The sequence below is a fragment of the Lontra canadensis genome, unplaced genomic scaffold (assembly GCF_010015895.1).
Source record: "Lontra canadensis isolate GAN:19392208 unplaced genomic scaffold, GSC_riverotter_1.0 scaffold41, whole genome shotgun sequence".
Taxonomy (NCBI): Eukaryota; Metazoa; Chordata; class Mammalia; order Carnivora; family Mustelidae; genus Lontra; species Lontra canadensis.
Window position 1 is genome coordinate 14,290,523 of NW_022631035.1, and position 25,387 is coordinate 14,315,909.

General features: G+C 47.0%; 1 protein-coding gene, 1 long non-coding RNA gene and 2 other non-coding genes across 6 annotated transcripts in view; 1 reads left to right on the forward strand and 3 right to left on the reverse strand.

Moving 5' to 3' along the window:
* Positions 1-22,169, forward strand: part of TEX2 (testis expressed 2) — a 59,823-nt gene extending 37,654 nt beyond the window's left edge. The window contains exons 6-11 of one of the 3 annotated variants that reach the window (XM_032870839.1): positions 496-595; positions 8,868-9,000; positions 14,410-14,535; positions 16,458-16,667; positions 18,607-18,727; positions 20,503-22,169. In XM_032870839.1, coding sequence (XP_032726730.1) covers positions 496-595; positions 8,868-9,000; positions 14,410-14,535; positions 16,458-16,667; positions 18,607-18,727; positions 20,503-20,625 — 813 coding nt within the window. In that variant the 3' untranslated portion in view covers positions 20,626-22,169. Of the gene's footprint in view, positions 1-495; positions 596-8,867; positions 9,001-14,409; positions 14,536-16,457; positions 16,668-18,606; positions 18,728-20,502 lie in introns of those variants that run through there. The other 2 variants (XM_032870840.1, XR_004384182.1) reach the window with 2 other exon arrangements.
* An 878-nt stretch (positions 22,170-23,047) lies between these two features.
* Positions 23,048-23,547, reverse strand: LOC116875496. Its single transcript, XR_004384201.1, has 2 exons — positions 23,507-23,547; positions 23,048-23,296 (listed from the first exon to the last, which is right to left on the reverse strand). It is a non-coding gene; the product is annotated as an uncharacterized LOC116875496 (long non-coding RNA).
* On the reverse strand, positions 23,051-23,185 carry LOC116875531. The gene has a single exon (XR_004384212.1). It is a non-coding gene; the product is annotated as a small nucleolar RNA SNORA76 (small nucleolar RNA).
* On the reverse strand, positions 23,375-23,445 carry LOC116875527. The gene has a single exon (XR_004384209.1). It is a non-coding gene; the product is annotated as a small nucleolar RNA SNORD104 (small nucleolar RNA).
* Positions 23,548-25,387: the final 1,840 nt, after the last annotated feature.

Sequence of the window (25,387 nt, forward strand, 5' to 3'; positions counted from 1 at the left end):
CCAGCTCCAGGCATTGTTAACCTGACCAGCATGGCTCGCTCTACCTCCCCAGTCAGGTCCTCCAGCAACGGCATTCTTCACCGAAGCCTTCACCGACTTCCTTGGTCAAAATAGCCACCCCGCCCTACACCCCGGCTCCCTCTGTCCCACCACTTGCCTTACTCTCTGGAACACTAATCACTCTCTCAAGTTATCTATCTATCTATCTTATTTATTTATTTACTTGTTTATAATAAATAAGATTACAAATAAATTTATCCGTTTATTTACCCGTTTCTGCCTCTCCAACAAAAACCCCGTGAGAGCAAGGACCTTGCCTGATTGCCCACAGTTCTCTCTGTAGGATGATGCTTAATATGCGATACATGCTCAGTAAGTTTCAGTTAAGTGAATGTGTCCCCAAAACCTTGACCTTGACTCTTACTGAGCGGATGCTGAATTCTAACATTGACCAGGTTACTAACATCTCATTCATTGTTTCCTTCTCTCCTCCAGCTCCCCTACTTTATGAATGAACTAACTCTGACGGAACTTGACATGGGGGTGGCTGTGCCAAAAATCCTTCAGGCCTTCAAGCCTTATGTTGATCACCAAGGTAACTCGAGCAGAGAACTGACCATTTGTGCGCAGGTCAAAATGTCTCCATCACTGCAGATGGATCACCGAAGCTTTGTGTTGGGAGGGGGTCGGGGACAATTTAAGCATCTGTCTTATGTTGATTATCTTTTGTTGGGAACAGTCACAGCCTTCAACTGATGGGCAACAGATCAGGAATAGATCCCCCTCCTAACTCTTCTAGTCTCTCAGATCCCTGCCAGTCCCCCCAGCCCAAACATGCTCATGTACCTGTTGACGGGGCTGGGCTCTTGTGTGATTCAGAAAATAGCCCCCGTCCCTCATGGCCTCGTGTGTGTGCCCCCCACAGCCCTCATCTCTCACCAGGAGCTGCTGCTGCTCCATCCACGTTCACACCTTTGCCTTGCCCCAACTTCTAGGTTGCAGGTTCTTTGACCTTCATGTTTTACATCTTGCCTTCCTTCCCACGCCTAGTAGATGCTCAGGACATGTTTAAGAAATGAAGACAGATGTTGTCAGCAATATTTTGAGAGTAGAGCTCTCTGCTGGGGGAAGGTGCTCAGGTTTGATTTTGAAGACACTCTCCTGACACAGTATTTATACCTACTCTGGTGGGTTGGGGCAAGAAGAGTTGATTAGGATGTATAGAGTTTAAGTAAATTATGACGTGAAGATTTACATGTATTTTGTGGCACGTGGTTTTAAAAGGACCATGATGGAAAATTTCATACAGAGGAGTGGGGTGAAAAGAGGCGTGGGCCAGACAGGCCAGAATAGTCCGTGAACAGGCAGGAAAATCTCCCCACCGTGGAAGCAGTCGACTTCTTTTCTAGAGTATTCCTTTCCCCGTGTACCTCTTTCCGCCTAAACTGGAACGTCATTCCTCATAAGGTACGGAAGGAAATACTTACAACTTTCCAAGAGTGACGTTTGTTTTGAAGTAAGTGTTCTTTATAAATTTATAGACTGCAGTGTTTACTTTTGTCTCTGTGTGACTGCATTGGATAGCTCTTAAATCATACTTGGTGAAATCATTTTCTGTGTTTGATGTAAATACAGAGATTTTTTCCTAGCCCTACAATTAGCAGCTCTGATTATCTCCTTAGCGATATATCAGCTGACAGCAAGCCCCTATTTCCATGTTTTTAACATTCCGTGGATTTCAGAGATAGACCAGAGTGTTATTTACAAATCCAAAAGTCTAATATCTGCATGTTGAGGTCACCTGTAACCCCTGGATCCTGTCTACACTTTGATAAATCTATGAGCTCCTGGATTTGGCGAATTTCTGGTGCACTGAGGGTAAAACTAGAAAAGATAATCTGGAAATGGTTTAGCTAGAGTTCTTTTAACCACATGTGAAATTTTAAAAGATGCATTATTTATGTGTTGAGTACCTGGCTAGGATCTCTACCTCATCTGTATGCGACGGGGTGCCTGCCTTTCTTCCTCTGGCTCTGGCGGGCTCTGGGCTCCCCTTTGTTCTTTGCCTCTTTAGGGATTCACTTGTAACGAGCTGGTAAATGATCAGCTAACATGTACCTCCACAGAGTCAGGCTTAAGGAAAGTAAATAACATGTGGACATGCTCTATTTCCTAATGTGTTAGCAATTTCTTATCTCTGTCCTTTGTTGAATTAGTAGAAATTTCTAGCAAGAAAGAAGCCACAGCTGGGCTTTGCCGCATCTCACAAGTGTCCCCTGTAGCTTTGAACTCTGCGGACTCCCAGGGCAGCTTTGTCAGGCTTTGAGGGAAATTCACCAAATGCCTAAGTCTCTTTCCTCTTCCTCTGGAGCAAGACATTTCACTACGCAGATCAAAGCTTTGCCAGTTTTTAATCCATTTGAGGCTTATTTCACTCCTTTCAGGGCAAGTTTTAGACATCTGCCTGCTTATGTAACAAGGGAAGAAATGTTATGAAAGGAGTGATAAAAGACATAAAGCCTGTGGGTTTTAAAAGTTTGATCAAATTTGGTTTCTCCAAGTCAACAAAGGATGCATGTGGTAGTTAAAACAGAAATAAATGTAAAGGAAATGTTCTGTTTTGGATTCCATTGCTCTAAGGTAAACTTTTCTTTGAAGGAAATGAAAATCAACAGTGATTGGCTAAAACTGATGCTGAGAAGCAGAGCTTACCTTGCGGGGGAAGTGCAGGCCCGTAGAATAAGGCTCCCACAGCACTAGGAGGAGGCACCTCCTGGGGGAATCCCTCCCCCCCATGCACACGCACACATACCCCTTTTCTTTCTTAAGTGTTTCCTAACTTGTGTGGTTTTTTTGGAGGCATGTGGCTGGGGAAATGGAGGAGGGTGGCTATTCGGGCGAGCTGGTTGGATCACTCCATCCTCAGGATGAGGAATGAGCTGTGGTTCTGAGCATAGCTCTAGGGCCAGGCTTTGGGATTCAGGGCTCTGGGGCCTGGGGCAGGTTCTTTCCACCCCGCTAACCTCTCTCTCCAGGGAGGAGACTAGGACTCTGTAGGCTAGGCTGGTCTGAGGACTGAGTGAGTGAGTGTGTGGAGGCTCCTAGAAGCCCAGTGTGATAAGTGCTGGCTTCTGTTACTTTTACCACCCGTTGTGGCCCCTGCGCTGCTGCCCCTGGAGACTTTAGAATGTGGGCGGGTATGGTGCCCATTTGACCCATTTTACAGGAATAAATGGAAAGAAAAAGGCCATTCTCAGGTGTTGAGGCCTTGCCACTAAAAGGAGCAATGTTTATAGTTCTGAAATCACCTGTTGGCCACCATGGGCCTGAGTCCCAGGACACACAGCTGGTGTCTCAGGTTGAATGACCGCCTTTCCCAGGCTCGTCTTCACTCCCCACCAGAGGCAGGTGGCTGGGAGATAGAGAAGATCTGTCCCTTGGAAACTGGCTGCGTGCCTCGTGCCTCATCTGAGCCCTGCTCGCTCCATGCGCACCTCTGACTGAGGCCGTGTGTGGGGGCACAGTGGGCGCAGACGCCCAGGGGAGTCCGAGCAGTGCGTGCAGCATGTCAGCCAGTGTCAGGATGAACCACAGGTGTGCTCTGTGACCCCTCGGGTTCAGATCAGTTCGTTTAGTCTTCACGACGTTTGGCGCACGGTTGTAGGTCTGCAGATAGACACTGAGCGCCCCCCACAGACAGAGTGCTGTGCTGATTATACCCTGTTTCAAGATACCCAAGTAACAGCCTGAGTTTTGACGAAGGTGTTGGCTTCTGTGGCAGGAGTACCGTGTCCCACAGGAACAGGAACCTGGTCCACTTTCAGAGATGCGCTTGGCCGTGACTGATGGTGTCCCCCATCAGCGACTTGTCTTCTGGACCTTAACTTTTAGTGCCTCGTGCCTTTATCCAGTGCTGAGACTGAAGGGACTTTGCCACTGAGTATTGCAGAAAACTGGAACCACTGGGACCTGCCCATTCCTTCCACTGGGCCCTTTTGAAGAGCAAATAGGAGAGCAGCAGCCCAGGGCTGAGCACCGTGACAGGGCCAGACCGTGGGGCTCAGTGCTGACAGAGCGGGCCCACGCAGTCTAACCAGATCATGTTGCAGAGAGGAAAAGGACTTTTTTCGCGGAGAAGGAGAAAAATGCTGTTTTGGGGGAACTTGGTTGGGGTGCAAGAGAGGGGACTCTGATTTGCGACTAAATCAGTCTTGAGACGTGGAGCTGTTTCTGAGAACATTTCAGGCAGACAGAATGGCATCTGTCCTAAAAGACACATTGACATACAGGGATTGCTAGTTTTCTGGTACATGAGCGAGCAGTATGGCACCAGGAACAAAACAATCACTGGTATGCTTTTCCCAGAACCTCTAACTCCCAGCATCTGTTCTTGGTCATATATTATTAAATGTTCCATTTTAAGAAGTTTGTTCTCTGGATGCCAAATGTTGCCTCTCAAAGTGAAAAATCAACCAGTAATAGTTACAATTAGAGAGAAATGGAGGAGCAGATAAGGGCCCAGCTCAGACGGGCAAGGCTTTGGGTTCTCTTACCCCTTCTAAGCGGCAGGTACCCTGTTAAGCCCACTCCAGTGAGACGGATGCCTTTTTGCTATTTTAGTGGTAATAAAACAGTGGGCTCCTGAGTGAAATTATTAGGTTTGTGGGGCCACAGTTGGACTGTTCCTGAGGCCGTGGCATCTATCAAATAGAACACCAGGGAAGGCTGAGGGACCCTTAGTCTAGTTGTCCCTGGTGACGCACACTAAGGCATGCTCATCTCTCCTGGCGCCATGGCCAGTCTGCCCCAGGTGGTCCCCGCCATCTTTATTCATCTTCGAGCATCAGGTGGCTGAGGGTGGGGATTTACCTCAGGGTTTGCTCGGACGTCTTGCCCTGAGAACTCGAGGAACATTTTGGGTGGAGCAGGCTGTAACTTCTGCTGCAGTCTTCCTCTGAGTGGCGATGATGGTAACCAATCCTGCCCTCAGCTGAAGAGTGGAAAAACCACCATCTGAGCTCCTCACAGCTCCTGGCATGAAAATCGACTGAAGTTGTCTTTGTCGGTGTGTTCCCCACGTTGCCAAATGATGTGCTGGTTTCATAGAGACTTGGTGGTAATCAGCTGCCACTCTTCACCTCGTGTGTGTTTGGGGGGTGGGCAGGGGAGATCTGTTAGGGACTCAACATCCCTCCGTCCCCCCCCACCTGAACTCAGATGTTGAAGCCCTAACCTATAACATGGTGGTACCTGGGCTTCGAGGGGTGACTAGGTTTAGATGAGTTCATGAGGGAGGGGTCGTGATGATGGGTTTTAGGAGCAGACGTCAGGAGGCTCTGTGTGTCTGCCATGTGAGGACGACACAGTGAGAAGGTGACCTTCTGTAAGCCAGGAGGAGAGCTCTCACTAGGAACTGAAATGGCCAGCACCTTGATCTTGGACTTCCAGCCTCCAGAGCTGGGAGAAAAAAAATGCCTGTTATATAAGCTGTTACAGCAGCCCCAGCAGACTCACTGAGACCCTCTGTCTTCATGGTCTTTCTGGAGAACCTCTGCGTGCACTGACGGCCTTCCTCCTGTTGAGCGGCTTAAAAAATTATCCCGCTCAACTTCTGGTTTTTGTCCTTGAGTGCTACCAAGAGCAGATGGTTACAGAAAGCAGCATTTCAAATGAAATGCCTCACAAAAGAGTCTTAACATTTGTCAGGAGCATAAAAGAAAAACCTCTGGGACCACATTCCCATAGACGAACCGCAGTCAGCTCGGTCCGAGCTCGGACGCCACTCGTGGAGCCGCGTGTGTCCCCGTCCTCACACTGTTGACGTGCTCGTCCGCAATGGGAAGACCGCCTCCCCAGGAGCTGTGAATCTCATCTTTCGGTCCCACAGGCAGGTGCCTCCTGACTCACCCGTTACATAACCGCTCGGTCTCAGCGCCAGGTTGTGTGTGCTGCAGGGTTTTCGGGGTGCTCTTTGGCTCGCTGAATCATTGTCACAGAAGCAAGTTTTTCTTTGCACCTAATGCTAAAATAGTCTCCTTACCCTCATCTAAATGCAGGCGTGTCATAGTAAAGTAATTTGTTGGAATGGTTGCAGTTGAGATCTGTTTTCAAAAGTTGTCAAGCCATTCTTGATTTCTTCCGATTCTTCCTGAGAACCGGGGCTGAACAAGGCCATGGGGGTGGGTCTGTTGGGATGCATACAATGATGTAAATCAGACCCCGTTCCTCACGCAGAGACTTGATCAGAGGGTGCATGCTTTGTGCCCTCCCCAGCCCAGACAGGGCTCTCTGCCTGCCCGGTGCCCCCTTGGTCCAGCGGCCTCCTGTGGTTTGGTCCCCCTCTGCCATGGCAACGGCAGGAAGCTAGGTGGGCACAGAGAGTCCTGGAGGCAAGGAAGTGGGCTGATGACAGCAGAGAGAGGGAAGAGCCTTGGCTGGAAGGACCCAGCCCTCCCCATGAAGAGGCAGTGCAGTGCCTCTTGTGCTCATGAGGAGGCTGGTGAACAGAGGTCTAGAAACTTCCAGTGGAGCTCAAACGCTGGTCCGAGTGACAGCACTCCACATGCCCCTTCCCTCTGCCTGCCTCCCCTCAGCTCCTGGCAGAGGGGGCGCTGGCCCACACGTCCCTGGGGGTGTGTCACAGTTACCGGGGTGTAAGCCAGCAGCGCCCTAAGCGATAGCCTTGTCCCCTCATTTAAAAAACAGACAATCAAAACCACCTACTTGACAAGAAGTAAAATTCTGGTGCCTTTATTAGAACAATCCTCAAAGGCACTACATACTATTAATATTTATTAGAAACCTGACCAGGATTTTCAGAAGTTATTTCTGAATACAGACAGCAGCCAGGTAGTCGGAGCCCATCGATTCTCAAGTTAAAAAAAGGTGGAGATATTCTACAGTAATAAGTATCTTCTTTTTTTTTTTTTTAAGATTTTATTTATTTATTTGACAGAGATAAAGAGATCACAAGTAGGCGGGGGGTGGGGAGGCAGGCTCCCCGCTGAGCAGAGGGCCCACTGTGGGGTTTGATCCCAGGACCCTGAGACCATGACCTGAGCTGAAGGCAGAGGCTTAACCCACTGAGCCACCCAGGCGCCCCTACTTATTATTTTTTAATAATCTCTACTAAATGTGAGGCTCAAACTCATGACCCTGAGATCAGCAGTCTCCTGCTCTTCCAACTGAGCCACCCAGGCGCCCCAATAAGTATCTTCTTTACTGATGTTCTATCTATATTGAGTTTAAAGCCTGTTCATATCTAGCCTTTGCCCTGTTCCCTTTCCACCGGAAGTGATTGGTGACTGTCTTCATTAAAGCCGATGTACCCTTTGTTTCCAGTAACAGTACCTTTGAAGAGCAAGTTAATTGATGACTTTTTATTAATTTAAGCAAGAAATAAAACAGATTTGTGAGCTGATACAAACAAGACAGTCGCATTGAGCTGCATATCACTTAATATCATTTGTGGAAAACAATTACCTTCAATTATGATAAAAAGAATTTTGTTGAAAACAAAATGGGACTCATTCCGCCTTTAGTGAGGAATTACACCATTAGTGCCTCTTGAGGTGAAGCAGAGCTTTCATCTGAAACGGTGGCCAAATGGGGGATTGGTTATTTACAGTAATTGCTTGAAAATCCTGCTGTGTGTCAACGATGGTTTTAAATTAGTTTCCTGCTTCCTTTTCGATGTTGTCATGCATCTTATGAGGATCTATAAAGTTGATAAACATTTAAATACCCACTTGAGGGATCCCACGTTGATTGAAAGTCCGTGAAGTGTTATGGAACCCTGAGTCTGAACACTCACGGCATAGCATGTTCTACCCCCAAACTCCAGAGTCCTGGTGTGGAAGGTCGGGAGATGGTCCCTGATGGCATTGTGACCTTCTGGTCAGTGGCCACTTCTGTCGGTGGCCCATCCCAGTGCAATTCCACAAGGCTGAGAGCCTCTTACATACGAGCTCACTGACACTGGTGTCTTTTGTAAAGAACAGCGCTTTTTTTGTTTTGTTTTGTTTTGTTTTTAAGGATTTTATTATTTTATTAGAGAGAAAGAGCACACAAGTAGGCAGAGAGTCAGGCAGAGACGGGGGGGGGTGGGGGAAGCAGGCTCCCTGCTGAGCAGAGAGCCTGACTCCGGGCTCAATCCCAGGACCCTGAGATCATGACCTGAGCCAAAGGCAGAGGCTTAACCCACTGAGCCACCCAGGCGCCCCAAGAACAGAGTTTTAAACTAAGTTACCAAGAGGTTACCCTACTTTATCCAGGTAATTCTGGGGCTTGAATGTGAATTCTTTTGTGCATTACAAAGCAATTTCCAGAAAGAAAAGGGTGCTAACGATGTTTGTCCCTCTCCTTATCATCCTGAGCTCAGTCTGAAGCATTTCCTGTGCCCCATTCCCCCACCATGAGATCATTTGAAAGCAGTGGTTCTCACACGTGTCTTTAAAGAATAGCCCAGCATTCAGTGAGGTCTCTGCATCTCTCTTCTGCCTCATAACTGGCTGGGAATCAGCAGGCCTTGTCCTGGCTTCGCCCTGGGTCAAGCCATCCTCCTGGTGGGATTGTATTTTCCTACTACATGTGAGAATGAACCCAGAGAACAGGACGCCTCCAGCACTCACAGGTGCACTGAGCTCCCCGTTTTAATGGATATTCACGTGTTGGCAAGTCGACAAACGCTTGAACCCTTTCCAGGAGGACCTCCTCTTGCACGCATGGGTAGTCAGGCGATATAAATCTACAGATTTTCAATGTGATACCTACTTCGATACTTTAAAATACATATTTTTATACTGTCATCTATAGTCATGTTTTTCTGGGGTGAAAAAAAAACGTCTGTTTTTTCACCATTTCTCCAGGACTCTGGATCGATTTGGAAATGTCCTACAATGGGTCCTTTCTGATGACTCTCGAGACCAAAATGAATTTGACCAAACTAGGTAAAGAGCCTCTTGTTGAAGCCCTGAAGGTTGGAGAAATTGGCAAAGAAGGGTAAGGGGCCGTATGAATTTACTAATCCAACCCTGGGGAACCAACCTCTCCCTCTAGTCTTTGAGAAACAGCTTAGATGTGTTGTAGCCTTAGATGTTGAGTGACTTTCCGGGCAAGTGCTTCCGGACCAGAGAGGATTTCAGGGGATTATTCCCTGTTTTCATCCCCACCTCTGCTCAGCGCCTTGTGACCTCGGTGTTGCCGGTGGGGCGCACAGCATCAATTACCCAGAAAGCATCACTGACCCAGACCTGTAGGGCAGGCTCATCTGCACAGTAAAATGCTCTGTGAAGAGAATCATTATCCAGAAACTTCTCCTTCAACTTGCAGCCCCAGACAGCATTGTGTGGGCAATGCTAAGGGCCCTAGGAGGTCTATCTGCTTTAATCACAGAGTCTGAATTATTTCTAATAAGACGATTAATTTTGCAGCCGACACGGTGCTCCTAAAGTGTTTTGAGATGTATTTTCCTTAAATAATACAATATTGATTTGCCTAGTAGTGAATTCTTCTCTTTGTAGAAGATCTTGCTTCTGATGCCCAGAGTTTGTCTGATTTGGTAAATATTTCAAATTCGTGAGATAGTTAATGAAGGTTAATTTTTTCCCCCTTAGATGCCTAGAATGGGTAAGCTGGGACTTTACATTCCCATGTACCTTAAAATGACTGCCTCTGACCACAAATTTAAATTATGGTATTGTTTTGACCAAACTAAAAATGCTGAGTAGGATCTGCTTCTCACATTTTTATCCCTTTGGCATGGAATTAACAGTACATTGACAGGAAAACCCCACAAGGAGCCACCTTCTCAAGGTCTAGATAAAAGACACACAGACTCTTAGATTTTTGCTTAGTTACGATGCTGACTAACGGGTACAGCAGATGGGGGGCTCATACATTTGAGAATGTGCTTTTACTTAGATTTTCTGATTTAATGAAATAATTAGAGAATTTCCCCACCTGTATGCAATCTAACCTGTATCTGTGCTATTTTCCTTTCATTTTTCTGCTATTTGTTAAAATGTGTTTGGATTCGGCAATCTGTGGATTGTATTTTCTGGTGAGTGGTGTTTATCAACTCTCCGTGTAGCATTTCATACCCTGTAGGTGCTGAGTCTTGTTTTGGTCCCATGTGACGCCACTAGGAAGCTTGTCCTTTCATCATGTTCCTGGACAGAAAGGCTCAGTGTGTAGACCTAAGATGATTGAGGTCAGAGTCTATAAGAGGCTTTCCTGGGAGGGAAAGTCTTGCCAACTTCCCTGATCTGAGTTGCTGGGGTTTTGATCTAGGTCTCTAATCAGACTCAGTTTCCTGTGTCTGGACGCCCCCACTGCACTGCCAGGGACAGAGCACACTTCAGTCAGAAGGAGTCCATTCTGGAAACAGCCCTGTGCCAGCACCATTGGTAAGGGGCGTCTTGGGCAGCAGGTGGGGCCCCGACACAGTTAGGTCCCTGAGATCCTGGCCATGTAGGCGTTCCCCGTTCACCCTTACTCACATGGCTCTCTTGGCACAATTTCAAGTTCATAAACCCTGGCTGATTAGAGGAGAAATAAGTTTCTGAGCAAGCAGTGTTTCTCCAGACTGCATGGGGGGAAAAATGCTCTGCCTTGGGAATATGGTAGTGTGATTTTTGTAGTATTCTTCTGAAGTACCATTTTTTTTTTTCCTGGTGGAGTCTGGTATAAAATATCTTGCTTCTTCCTATGAGGGTGTTACCTTATATGTTAATGGGTAATCAGCTGTCATTTAATTTTAAAAGCAAGGAAAAAGAGCCATTCCAAAAGTACTTCATTTGGGAAAAAAAGGTCTGGAAAAATGGACCATTAATTTTGTTTGTTTGTTTTTTTTAACATAAAAGACCCCTTTGGGAATCCAAGAGCTCCTTCTCCCTGAAAATGCCTGTGCATATACCTTTTAGGTTCACATTTCTGGGAGTATTGAGAGCCTCTGAAAGCCCATCCATGACTAAGAATCCAATAATCCCAGAAGTGATTCTAGAATCCACACCTTCACTTCCTCAGTCCTGAGCGTATTGGAATGCCCTGAGTCTAAATACCAGGGAGAGAGCAACGCACCACATTTTCCTTAACAGTGAATCTCTCCGAAGAGTAGCCCGTGCCAGGGCCTCTGCTTTGTCTCACGGCTTTTTCTCAGTCCCCCTTCAAGTGTCCCAAGTGATCGTGCCCTGGGGTCAGGGGTGTTTCTCTAGAGGATGCTGCTCACCCTGCGGGAAGCCCCGCTTATAGAAAGTTTGCTCGTGTCCTCACGTCACTACCCTGAGGATGATAGTAAGAAATGGCGGCCTGTGTGGCTTTAGTCTAGTGAAGTCCTTTCTCTTTTAAATGTGTGTATACTTTGTATTCGTAGGCTTTTTTCCTTTGGTCTTTATTGCCCAAGTAGCTGCCCTGTTGTATAATATAGTTAACATCACTTTGGGGCGATAGGGTGCTTGAAGTGGGATTCAGGTAGCAAGCTAAGCAGTCGTAACTTTAGGACTTGACCCGAAGAGGACCAGAGGGAGTCAGGGAAATGTTTTCCATGCTGGGGGCTCTCTGAAGGGACCGTGGCTTTGGAGGAGGGCGTTTCCTATAAGGCAGTTGGCCTGTTCATGCTCTACCTCAGCAGCCTGTGTCCAGTGAGCCAATCCCCACAGGGGTGCCCCTGCCACCTCCACATTGGGTCACTAGTCCACAGCATACCCCAAACCACCACTATCCCGAAGCTCCTGGTTTTGGGGAGCCAGGTGCCTACAGCCCACCCCGTGACCCGGCCTTTCTCTGTGGGTGTGCACACGTGCGTGCCTGGGCCACATGTATGGTGGCCACCTCACTGGGCTGTCTCATCCTTCACTTACAGTATTTTTTGGAGCTGCCTTTTAGAACTGTCTCTCGAGTCTGTGACATTCTTTTAACTATTTTGAGCATCAGCAAATCATCCTGCTTTGGATCCTGGAGAAATTGCTAGATGTTCAGAGGCAATGGTGATTATGAGACCAAGAAATAAAATGGTCTGTCCAAGATAGAGCATCAGTGATACAATAATTCACTTTTTCTTATGTGTCTGATTCTAAGCACATGTCCAAAAAGATTTTTAGCAGCGGCAGCAAAACTAGAATTAGCCCTTTAAGGTGGCTTTTTGAAAGGATATCATACTCATCTGGATTCTGAGATGCATATTAAAAAATGAGGCTTATTACGTTCTAGCGTTCTTATACAGGAACGTGCAGTGTATTTTTCTCTGAAGCTCATGTTGCCATCATGAGATCATTAAATGCACGTTCAGTTACAAAACTATCTGTCAAACACAGAGTGACACATTTAATTAGCTGGTGCCATGCAGAGGTACCGTTTAAGGATTTAAGTATCTGGTGCCATGTAGAGGTACCGTTTGTTCAAAATCACAATTTGATGTCACCCGGTCTACTTTAACTGATAGGGTGTTGTCTCAGTGACTAACTTCAAGCCACAGAATTTTTCCTGTTCTCTGGCCTGCGGAGGGTTAATTTGGGAACCTGAGAGCTCTTTGCAGTGCTCAGCCTTTGGCATCTTCTGCTTCAGGCCTGGGGGCTGCCAGATGACAAGTACCAGTGGGGACAGGAGGGGCTGGGGGCTCAGAGGGTCTCACCGCAGCCCCAGATCGCAAGGCAGCTTTCTGTGCTGCGCGACTGAGGAACCAGCTTCCTGAGCCGTGAGGACACTGACGCCTCCCCTGCTGGCGCTGGGTCTGTGAGCCAGGGAGCCCGGGCGCTGTGCTGCTGGCCGAGCAAAACAGACGTCTCAGGTGGCCGTGTGACCTTCTGGGATTTGCCTCCCTGACTTTCCTCAGGCCAAGCCCCAGCTTGGGCTTTCTTGGGAATACTATTTTGCTGTGCACACTTTATATAAAAGATCTCTGTGAGGGCCGCCTGACCATGGGAAGCTCTGCCATGGCTTTGCGAGCAACGGGTGCCCATAAGCGTTCCCGGACTAGCCCAGACGCTGATGGAAGGAGGCGGAGTCAGTCTGGTCCTGTCCCCTTGGCCAGGGACAGGAGGCTTTCCTATCTGCAGGGGGAGCTTCCCTTTAACTGTATGCTCAAGCCTGTTGGCTGAAACAGCTGGCTCTCGGGTTTCCGAGCTGGGCTTGGGGAGGAGCCCGGTGTCCTGCCAGGGAGGACACTTGCAAGGTCTTCTTACAGCCCGGCTCCTGTTCAGGGGTGGGGATTTCAGCCCCACCCTTCCAGGGCTGTGGCCTCTGCTGGCCCTTCAGTTCTGCACTCATGTGTGTACTCTGCCCTTGGGTGCCCTTGGCCCCCATTGGCCAAGAGATGGCTGCCTCCCCCCGCCCCCCCGCCGTGAGCATCAGAGGAAGACCCCAAAAGGGATTGCACCTGTAGGGATAGGATCTAAGCCCCACTGCTTTCTCCTATCCCGGTAATTTTGTCCTGATCAAAAATACGAGGCCTTGCCTCTGCTTTGTGACCATTTGGTTGCTTAGTAGTGTTCAAAGACTGATCTGTCCCTTGTTCGCTTCATCCCAGTTAAGTGTCTGAGCCTCAGAGATGGACCCAGCCTCTCTGCTTCTCTGAAGCAAAGCCGCCATCCAGGGAGGGAACTGCCTTTCATGGGGCCAAAGCTCAGCCAGGAACCCCGCCCTGTGCCATAGAGGGGCACTTGCCCCTGCTGGGGGTCTAGTAACCCCCCTGCCTCTGGACGCTGAGTATCCAACCTGGAAGGATTAATGAAGGACTTTGCTCCTTGATGAGGCTTCGTATTACTTTATTTTTAAAATGGTTTTTTAATTTGTATTTCTCCGGGAAACTTCCTGGGTTCTCCCATCAGTTGCTTCCCAGAGTCCCTTGAGATTTGTCTCTTGTGATTGTTGAGATTTGTCCCTTTTTCTATGGGCTTTAGGAGCTAAGGCAGGTATGGGGTAGGCTACGTAGTTTCTCTAGAAAGGAGTCTTGAGTCATAACGAATCTGGAGGCGATGAAGGAAGCATCATAGTTATGGAGCTGAGCCAGAGTCAAGGGACTTGCCTGAACATCCCTGTCATGGGTGAGAGGAGGTCATGTCACCAACATAAGCTGTCACCTCCCCACTGCAACCATCGTTCTTTCCATTCTCCCTCCCACTTGGCTCCTGCGCGCTGCTGATGAGGCCACTGCATTCTGTGTCACACCCCCACCTGTCCTGACGCATGCGCAAGATGGAGCTCCTGAGGCCCAAGTCCTCCGTGCTGCTGTCAGGGGACTTGGTGCTGAAGAGTCTCCCTGGTAGCCAGGCCAATCCCAGGGCTCTTGGATTGGGCCTCGTCTCTTCTGGGTGGGGTGGGGAGAGTGAGGACACGTTCGCGGTGGGGCATGTGTGTTCTCTGTCGAAGCAGAGCCCCACGGACAGGCTGCGGTGGTGACTCTGCCCTCATCAGTTGCAGGCCCAGGGCGTACTGTCTGGCGGACAGCGAGGAGGAGTCCTCCAGTGCTGGCTCCTCAGAGGAAGACGACGCTCCAGAGCCCAGCGCAGGAGACAAACCCCTTCTCCCAGGGGCCGAAGGGTGAGTGGATCCAGTTTCCAGGGTCTCCGCGGGCCAAGGTGCCAAGTCGGGAGTGAGCTTTCCCCCTCTTCGCAGTAATCTTTCTTACTCCTTCACGTTGAGCGAACGGTTTTTGCATTAAGAACCCAAAGTGGCTTCCAACCCCGGGCCCCACAGCAAAAACACCTGAATAGCTTTCCTGAGCTGAGAAGGTTCCCCCATCAGAATGGCTTTCCCAGGCCATTGAAGAAAACTAGTATTTTCTAAAGATGTTACTTAAATTCAAGTTAGTTAGCATATATTGTATTATTAGCTAATTAAAATAATTAGCATATATTGTATATTGTATTATTAGCATATTTTGTATTATAATTAATATATTAGCATATACTGTATCATTAGAATTGAGTAATTCATCCCTTGCATGTAGGAAAATGAGTACAGAAGTGGAAGGCCTGCTTGCGGCCAGGGGCACAGCTTACGCAACACCTCCCCCTGGTGTCGGCAGAGGGCACTGCGTCCCCTTGGCCTGGTCACGTTTCTGTTGGCGCTGCCGGCGCCTTCCTGCAAGACCGGAAAACGGGGGGGATTTCTTTGGTGTAGTTCGAAGATGTGGGTCACTTAGCTGATCTTTTGGATCATGAACTTCATTGCCAGTTACTTGGATTATGGAATAGTTGGAGGGTTTACACAGCTTCTCCATAAGGAGCTTTTTGTTATTTAAAGTGAGTTGAAGAAACGAAGATTATAAAGACACCAGAGATTGAGAAGCACTTAGTAAGAAAAGAGCAGCCTGTTCGCTTTTGAAATCCGACAGAAGATGGAGAGAGTGTGGACATTTGAGGAGTTGATACTAAAGTTTGTATATGTTATTTAAAACCTACCCTCTTCACCTTCCTAAGAATGACTGCTTTTCCCTATATACACATACTGTGCCTGACACTCTGAAACTCTGGAGGATTGTTAAAAGCAAATATCCTCTCTTCTGAGGGAAGTCTTATGTAGCTAGGACCTGATAGAAAAGCTTGCTTTCTTGGCCTGCTGGCGTGCCAGCTTGATGGGTAGTTTTCTTTAGAAAGGAGTTCTAAGCCCTTTGAAAAGTAGTTGCCACTTAACGTTGATAATAACATCACCTAGAAGGCAGTCAAGGGGCGCCTGGTGGCTTAGTGGTTTAAGCCTCTGCCTTCGGCTCAGGTCATGATCCCAGGGTCCTGGGATCAAGCCCTGCTTCGGGCTCTCTGCTCGACAGGAAGCCTGTTTCCCCCCTCTCTCTGCCTGCCTCTCTGTCTACTTGTGATCTCTGTCTGTCAAATACATAAATAAAATCTTTAAAAAATAGTAATAATAAAATAAATAAATAAAAGGCAGTCAGTTAACTGCTGGATTTTATGTCCCTGTTGTTGCAGCATGATTTCTTATTTGATGTGTAGAGATGGGGCAGTTTCTCTAACAGGACGCAGGATTTATAATCAGTCATAGTAGGTATAGTAGTAAGAGGACGACGTAGGAGGAGGAGAAGGAAGAGGAGGTAGTAGGAGGACAGTAGGAGGACAGGTGAGATGCCTTCTCTGCGCTGTGAGAACTCTGTCTCTCCGTTGGTCATGACGTGGACTCTGTCCACTCTCTGCGGCTTCCCTAATGTAGTAGTTCCTCAGCTGGAGGTTATTTTGCCCCCAGCGGACCTCAAGCGATGTCTGGAGACATTTCTTACTATCATGACTAGGGAAGCATGCTGTTGAGGTCTAGAAGGTTGAGGCCAGGGATGTGGCTAAGCCACCTACAGTGCCCGGAACAGCCCCGAGAACAAAGACTTAGTCCAAAATGTGGGTGGCGCTTCGGTTGAGAAACTCGTATCTGGGGTGAGGTGAATGCAGAGCCACAGGGTTGGGGGAGGAGAGATGGCAAAGTTTATTCTAACACCTGTCTGCGGCCCTCATTTAAAGGTATGTTGGAGGTCATCGAACAAGTAAGATCATGAGGTTTGTCGATAAAATTACCAAGTCAAAATACTTCCAAAAAGCAACAGAGACGGAGTTCATTAAGAAGAAGATTGAAGAAGTCTCCAACACACCCCTGCTGCTAACCGTGGAAGTGCAGGAATGCAGAGGAACCCTGGCAGTCAACATTCCACCTCCACCGACTGACCGAATATGGTGCGTGCTGCTGGTCACGTGACCGTACATATCCCGCCTGCCTCCCCCCTACCCCGAAATGATGGAAAGCGCCCACTCCTGGGCAGAAGCACTCTCAAATGTTCATCATGGAACCTTAAAGTCCGTTGCAAATCCATTTCTGCTTTCTCCTGTGAATGCTTGATTCCCATTGAAAGCTTCCCCTTCACGTGTTTCTCTTCCTGGTCTTCCTCCCCTTAGAAGCCAGCTCTTTCCACCAGTTAGAACAGCCGCCATCTGTAGAGCTCTTATTCTCTGCCTGGCCTGGGGTGTCGCTGCTTCGCCGTCAGTCCTCACAGCATCCCGCGGAGATGGGTACCACTGTTACCCGCTTATGCATTCAGTAGAGCCCGAGATGCTTAGGGAAGACTCCCTGGGTTAGACCTCCGTGTTAAGGAGGCAGAGCCTCTGCACTTGGTAATTGTGGTAGGCGGTCTAAGCAAGGAGTTGTCATCGAATGAACCAGTGGTTCTCAACCCTATCTGTACATCACAGTCAACTGCAGACTTGTTAAAAACAAAGATTTACCCAGCCCCCAGGATCCAGGGCATGGGGCACTAAGCCAGGATTGAGAACCACTGAAATAACCTATTATTCATGGGTCCAGCAGAAGGAAATCCCTATCTGTGAACTGCAGTTTAAAATTGACATTCCAGATCCTTTAAAATGTATGTAATAAGTGTATACAGTGATTGCAGGAGACTTCGTTGTACCAGAAACTATGTTGGCATAAAAAAGATAGCTCTGTTCTATCCTAGAGTTGAAACTGTCATGCTGGTACATATCCCTGGCATTCAGAAGGGTTTATGAGAATGATCAGAAGACAGTTTTTCAGTCGACTAACCATTTAAAGATACCAGTGCTTCCCAGTAAAAACTTTAAAATGTCTTTTTAGATTTTATTTTTCGAGAGTAGTATTTTCATTGGGAAAAAAAAAATGATTGGGAACAAATGAAAAAAGTGGAGGGGAAAAAAAGCCTCTCATCTTACCACGCACAAATAACCATTATTAATATCTTACTGTACAGTCTTCCAAACCTAACTAAAAATATTTTTTTAATAGTAAGAGTTGACACATTTCTTCACTTTCGTGCTTTAAGATGTATTAGTTATAGGTGCCATTGCTTAGTGGAAGACAAAATTAAAGGCTTCTGGGGTCCTACTACCCAGTGCCTTTATTATGAATCCATAAAGTTAAGTATAGATCTTGGGAGTGTTTAGAAATGCTTGTAGCAATTTGACATTTTTGTTGCAATTTTTAGAACATTGATCCATGACAAATGGAAGTTTTTAGGTAGTTTGATAGCACACAGTCTCGTGTCTGGATCCTTTGCCAACAGTTCTGAATGCCAGTCTGCTCTACTGGGAAGCCTTAATAAGCATGCTGTGGGGGATGGGATGAAAAAGCAGGTTACAGAATGTTCTCTGTATACATATGCATGTTAGGAGTGTGGGGGAAGTTGACCCTGGTCCTGTCTTGGGGGTGAGATTCAGAGAGAGGCAGTATCTTTCACATTCTCCTTTGTACACATGTATATTTTGGGGTTTGCAATGTATATATACTACCTTTATTAAAATAGAAACAAAGATCTTTGCTGTTTCAGGAAAAACAACAACACCACCAATAACAAAACAAACAGAAAATAATGCCCAGGTCAGACTTTTCCAGTAGTGCTTCCTAAATTTCCCAGCTTGTCAGAACTGTTCTCGAATCATCACAGCCTTACACATGGTCAAGGGATGTGGGAGCTCACGATTCCTGTTTGCTGCCTTGAATCATTTCAGAGGGGATTTTCACAGCAGGAGAACATTTAGATAGGCAGATAGCCCTGGGTAAATGAACAGTGTTTGCTGTCAGTACTTGTCTACTTCCTCTCTTTGTATCTAAACGTAGTTGTTTACTACTTGTCTTCTTCAAAAGGTACGGTTTCCGGAAGCCACCATATGTAGAGCTGAAAGCTCGGCCAAAACTTGGAGAGAGAGAAGTGACTTTAGTTCATGTGACAGACTGGATAGAGAAGAAACTGGAACAAGAGTTTCAGGTAAACATGTGGTGTCACCTGGTGTGCGTTTCACCAGAGTCTCAAAGCTCAGAGCAGAACAGAGGTTCTGAGGTCCATCCAGGTCAGGATCTGCTTTTGAGAATCTTTTATTTTTTATTTTTTTTTAATTTGACAGACAGAGATCACAAGTAGGCAGAGAGGCAGAGAGAGAGAGAGGAGGAAGCAGGCTCCCTGCCGAGCAGAGAGCCCGATGCGGGGCTCGATTCCAGGACCCTGGGACCATGACCCGAGCCGAAGGCAGAGGCTTTAACCCACTGAGCCACCCAGGTGCCCCTGCTTTTGAGAATCTAATGAAAGCTATGGGTTCTCATCCCAGGAAAGTACCCGTCATGATCAAACGGGCATACCACATCAGGTACAGTCTCAGAAACCCCGAGCCCTAGCCACAGAACCCCGTTAAGTTGTTCAGAGGAAGCCCCAAAGGTGGGTTCGCTAAGCCAGAGCTCATTCTCCAAGCCTGGTTTCCGCTTTCTGCCACCCAAGCAAATAGTGGTGTAGCCAAGGCCCTGGGATCAACTATCAGGAATTCGAGGCACGGTTGTCTTTTAAGGGGTCATGAATTGGCAAACAATTTACTTTGTAAATGAGTTTCACCTTCTGAAGGAGACCCCTAATTTTGCAGGGGTATATCTTGAGATCTTGCCTTTAAAAACTTATATTCATATTTAAAAGGTATGGACGAATGTTAACCGAAAACCAGTTTCTGGAAAGCTTAGCAATATCACCAAGTGGAAAAGTACTTTGAACCTAGTGAGGGGAAAGACAACCTTTAGTTTTTTTCCTTTTCCCTAGATCCTACAATAGGCATTAGAGTGGGTCATCTCTTTCAGGGATATTGGGGTACAAGGAGCACAAAGGACAAGGGGTGGAGGTTGGCACCTGGGTGTTGTGGGTTTTTTTTTTTTTTTTAGTTTTATTTATTTTAGAGAGAGAGAGTGTGAGGAGGTGCAAAGGGAGAGGGAGAGAATCTCAACCAGACTCCCTCCAGAGTGCAAAGCCCATTGCAAAGCCCAGCTCGAGGCTCTATCTCATGACTGTGAGATCATGACCTCAGTTGAAATCAAGAGTCAGACCCTCAATTGACTGAGCCACCCAGGCACCCTGGCATCTGGTATTTTTGAGGCAAGGTGGGAAGTTGATGGGTAATTGCTACAACCTACCATAGCCATCTTTTTTTTGCTTTGTGTATGCTTTTGTAAGAGGGGTGTTACTGGAGACGGAACGTATTGCCAAAATTCACTTGCGTAAAATTAGTTTATAAACAGGGTAGGCAAAGCACCATTACTATCAATCACTGCTTGTTTTTCTTATGTTCATTATAAAGTAGGATTTCTTTCATTTATAGCTTTGTCTGGTTCTGGGTGAAAAAAATGAGCTTACATTTTGTTACTAAGATTTAAATGAATAAATTCACTTGGGATTTGTGTTCTGGACATAGCAATTTGGAAATACTAGAAGTCCCTGAAGCCGATTCTCTTAAAGTAATGGTGTTGATTATTTATGAATTCGTGAGTAATTTTATCGTATGTACATGAAATCAAAGGCTGCTTCTGCCCCAGAGCTGAGTTCTTGAGTTCATGTGCTGATGTGATTTGACTCTTCAAATGTGGCAGAGAAACTAGTTTAGAATGTGCACGAAAAGTTGTTTCATGTGTACTTCTAAAACTTCTCCAAATCCTAAAATGATCAGAACAGACTAGGGTAACACCCTGAGAAAAGCAAGCATTCTTCCACGTGGCTGTTTCTTTCTACAGAAAGTTTTTGTCATGCCAAACATGGATGATGTCTATATCCCTATAATGCACTCGGCCATGGACCCTCGCTCTGCTTCCTGCCTCCTCAAGGACCCACTTGTGGAGGCTGCTGATCAGCTGTAATGGGTGAAGATCTGACCTTCCCAGTATTAGGAGACCTAGCTCAAGGTGTGGGGTTCTTGGCTGCCATCCGTGCTGTAGCACTGGCCTCTCCTCGTGCCACAGCTTCTGCCCTCTGCCTGCTGGTGCCCATTCCATTGCGAGGTATCATTCCACGCGTCTGGGAACTGGTGTCCGGGTTGCCGGCAAAGCTTAGACTCAGCCAAGGGGACTGTGGGACAATCACCACAGTGGACCCAGAGGCTACAGATGACTCACTCCATGGCTTTTTTGAGTCTACCAGTTTTTGTGGCAGCCAGAGCACAGTGAAAGCAAAGCTGTACAACTGGAAGGCTTTCCCTTTGCCTCATCTCCAAAGCTTTTCTTCAGGCGGCCGGTGCACAATGGAACATTTTCTCACTTCTGCATCTTGTGGGTGATGTAGCCCTCCACGCTCCCAGAGAATGTCAATTCAGGAACATGTGGAGGGTGGGGAGTGGAATTTTGTGAACCATTTCATTGATGATAAAGAGATACGCATAGCAACTTAACTTTTTTTCATATTGTGCATTTTGGAAGCAAGTAGCCATAGAACACATACACACTAACATACGATTGACAGGGATGGGGACAGTGGGATTTATGTGAACATTAGGCAAAGCCATGAGATCAAACCATCCCAAGCCTTCTACCAATGAGATACAATCACCTGGTTTTAACTAATCCCAAATGTCTTCCTGAGACATGAGCATATGTGAAAATGTCAAATACTGCACATAATGAGTGGATTGGGGTCGGGGTAGAGCCAGATCCACATCTTTCCATCAGGCACCTCCTATGTGCTCTGTGCTTTATATAGGCATCTACATGCTTTGTTAATCTAACTGGTTTAGGGTATTTTGAGGTTGTGGGCAGTTTCCTCTTCTGACAGCCAAAACAAACTGTCACCTTTGAGAGTCAAGACCAAGTTTGCTCAACATTAAACACTACATTATCTAAAAATCCATGTGACCTTTCTTTAATGTTGCCAACCTTATTTGGTGCATTTGTGTCAGAATCTTTAGTTTACAAGTTTGGGGGCTCCCTAGTTGTATAATTTGCTTTGAGAAGTACTCTTAAAACACAACTTTTTATTGTTTAAAAAGCTGCATTCAACATCAAAACTGCTGTGGGTAATTTTGATAACTTACATCTGTGGACAAAGCTAATAGTGGTTTTTTAAACAGCACCTTGCCTGAACATGACTTTAAAGAAATTAATATATTGAAAAAATATATTTGAATCCTTGATTACTTTAATTGCACCATTAAAACATTTGACTTAAATTATTTGATCATTCCAGTTGGTGTACTGTTCTAATTTCTCAGTGTGTAGGCCGATTTGCCTGTCAGTCCGCATGTCTTGTTCACTGGTCTATAATTCTTGTGCAATAACTAAAGGCAGAGGACTAGATGCACTACTGTGTAAAGAGATTACACATGACTACCCTATTGCACTTAAATAGTATGTGGGGATTTACAATCGCTTGCGTTGTTTCACAAAATAAATTATCTCAATGTCAAACACTAGATAAGCATCCAAGTTATTTCTACTCAATCCATTCTGGATAATAGAGAGAGAATAAACAGCGTGTACAAGTCACCTGGGCACTCAGCTGCCCAAGTAGCTTCCATTTCCTGGGTGACCACCAGATGGGCTAATATTGCAAGGTGGTCCTCACCACACCCTGACGTCGTGGATTTTAAGAACCCAAGAGACAGTCTGGTTTCTGCGCTCATTTTAACACCCTCAATAGCCTAGTTAATCCTGTTAACTTAAAGCGCCCTGCACTTACGATATGCCCAAGTAGTTTAAACACTACCCTCAGTACATCCTTGCCCTTCAACAGTGCTGTCTTGTGCCCAGAACTGATAGACCTTTCACCTAAACCCGGGTGAGAGATGGCTCATCACCATCCATCTGGATTGGGAAGGAGTGTGCATTGCATTTACTTTGGTGCCTGATGTGCCCAGTAATGCATGAAATATATCTTTACAACGACCTTGTTTAGGCTAACTGGGCTAATTTGCCCAAAGCCTTTATCCCATGCTCAGCACAGTATACAAATACACAGTTGGCCCTAAATGATAGTTTTCCTAAGTGTGTTGCTGCTACACCTTAGCCAGGCTAGTTTCCAAATTCATGCCGCAACGAGACTGAAACCAGTTCCTGTGAAGTATACCGGGGCTCTCATACTGCTTATTTAGCAACCCCCCCTTTCAGAGGCCATCCACGCCACGGTTAATCAGGTCTCCAGGATCACCGTCAGGAACGTGCGGGGCACGGAGTAGCAAATTCTACAGGATCCCCAACGTCTCTCCAGGGCGCTTCAACCTCGGCTACGAGACTGAGGCTGGAGTCGTCGCAACCCCCCGCGGAAAACCTCCCAGCTCCCTGCAGCCGAGTGCCGCTCTGTAGCTCGCGGTTAAAAGGGCCGCCGGCGGGGAAACCAGGCGGCCCCAGTTATGCGCAAGCGCAGTACTCTGGCGCTGCAGCCTGACCCCCGGCGCCACGCGCAGGCGCAGCGGGGGCTCAAAGGCAGCGCGTCTCGACAAGAACACCCAACGCCGGCGCTGACATCAAATTATTTTATTGAGCTGTGGGGAGAGGTCGAAGGGGAGGACAGGGAGATCCGACGCCTCGGCCCGGCCAGAACCTGCAAGAACGAGAGGGGCAAGTTAGTGGGGCTGCGTCCGCAAGCCCGGTCCCCGCCCGCCGCAACCCCGGAGGCCCGGCTCAGATTGTTGTTCGCATCACCCGCATCAGCAGTCTAACACGTGCTTTTTTTGGAAATGTCATCACTGCAGGACCCCCAGCGACCCACCCGGCTCCCGCGCCGACCTGCTAGAGCCCATCACAAACAAACCTCAACTTTCCAGCGTCACAGTCCCCGAAAGAACGAAGCGCTCCTTCTGGCTTCTACTTAAAGGAGCTGACAGTAGGCGGTTGGGCGGGCCTTGCCGGCAGTAACCAATAGCAAGTGAAACGTCTGCTCACGTGCCGTAACGTAGCCTAAGGAGCGGCTGTGCTCGTTGAGTCCTCCAGAGTGTAGAGTGGTCACATGCCAACCATAGAGTTGGGAGTCAAAGAAAGACTGCCAGTCTGCATTTCTTTCTCTGTGTTGATTGCAGGCTTGTAATTAGCCGGTTTCTCTGCAGTGTACAGGAAAGTTTACAAATAGGACCCAACTGAGTCACTTGTTCGTGATGTTCTGTGCCAGGAGGTAAGCTAGGAGCTGAGCATATAAAGGTGATAATCTAACCTTGTCCTTTTTTTTTTTTTTAAAGTAACCTGTTCAGTTAAGAAGAGTCTGTCTTTGGGGCTGCCTGGGTGGCTCAGTGGATTAAGCCTCTGCCTTCAGTTCAGGTCATGATCTCAGGGTCCTGGGATTGAGTCCCGCATCGGGCTCTCTGCTGGGCGGGGAGCCTGCTTCCTTCTCTTTCTCTATCTGCCTGCCCCTCTGCCTACTTCTGGTCTCTGTCAAATAAATAAAAATCTTAAAAAAAAAAAAAAAAGAAGAGTCTGTCTTTGAATGTAGAGGATGTGCAACCAGATCCTGACTTTGTGACGAATTTGTTGTATGAACCTCAATTGGAGGAGATTGGGAATATCCAAAAAAGTTGTTGTGAACATTAAATGAAATGTCAGTTGCCCAGCACATTCTGAGTGGTAAACAAATAATTGTTTTTAAAGGACTGCTGTGATGTGGAAAGCTTATGTGAGGGCAGTGCTTTAATAAATGCTGAAACAGAGCTATGAGCAATCTGCTGTGGAAGCCCCAAGGACAGAATGCCCAACTTTGGGCAAGTTAAAAGTACTTCTAAGTACTGAACTCTTACTGTAACCCAGGCACCCTCTTCATTACAGGTGACCCTCGAACAAGGAAGGGGGTGAGGGAGGCGTTGGGGCACCCACCACCCAGCGGTGGAAAATTCCCGACTCTATTATGACCCCCGCCACCACCAAGGGGTGGTGCCTGGGTAGCTCAGCAGGTTAAGCTTCTGATTCTTGATTTCACCTCAGGTCATGATCTCTGGGTTGTGAGATACACCTCAGGTGGGGCTCTGGCAGGTGTGGATCCTGCTTGAGATTCTCTTCTCCCTCTGCACCTCGCCCTGCTCCTGCACACTCTCTCCCTCTCCCTATTTCTTTCTCTCTTAAAAAAAAAAAAAAATTCAGGGGCGCCTGGGTGGCTCAGTTGGTTAAGCGACTGCCTTCAGCTCAGGTCATGATCCCAGAATCCTGGGATCGAGCCCCACGTCGGGCTCTCTGCTCAGCGGAGAGCCTGTTTCTCCCTCTCCCTCTGCCTGGCTCTCTGCCTACTTGTGTTCTGTTTGTCAAATAAATAAATAAAATCTTTTTAAAAAATTCATAAAGAGGAAATACATTTACAGTGCTGTATGGTATCTGTTTAAAAAAAAAAAAAAAAAAGCAGACCCACGCAGTTCAAACCCATGTTGTTCAAGGGTGAACTGTAATGGAGAAAAATAAGGCACTGTCCCATGAGAGCGTAATTTACCTGGAGGGAGAACAGCAACCAGTCACAATTTCTGGTTTTCTTTATTTCCTCAATGTTCTCTTGGGGAAATCTTTTCCTTTTCCCCTCCTAATTAAAAACAAGAAAACCATTTCAACCTGAGCTTATAGTTACATTGTACTTATTTTCATTATTTTCTACACAGTCTTTAGTTAAATTTAATTTAAATTAGCTACAGTTTGCATTATCGCAAAGGAAGCCAATCCGAAT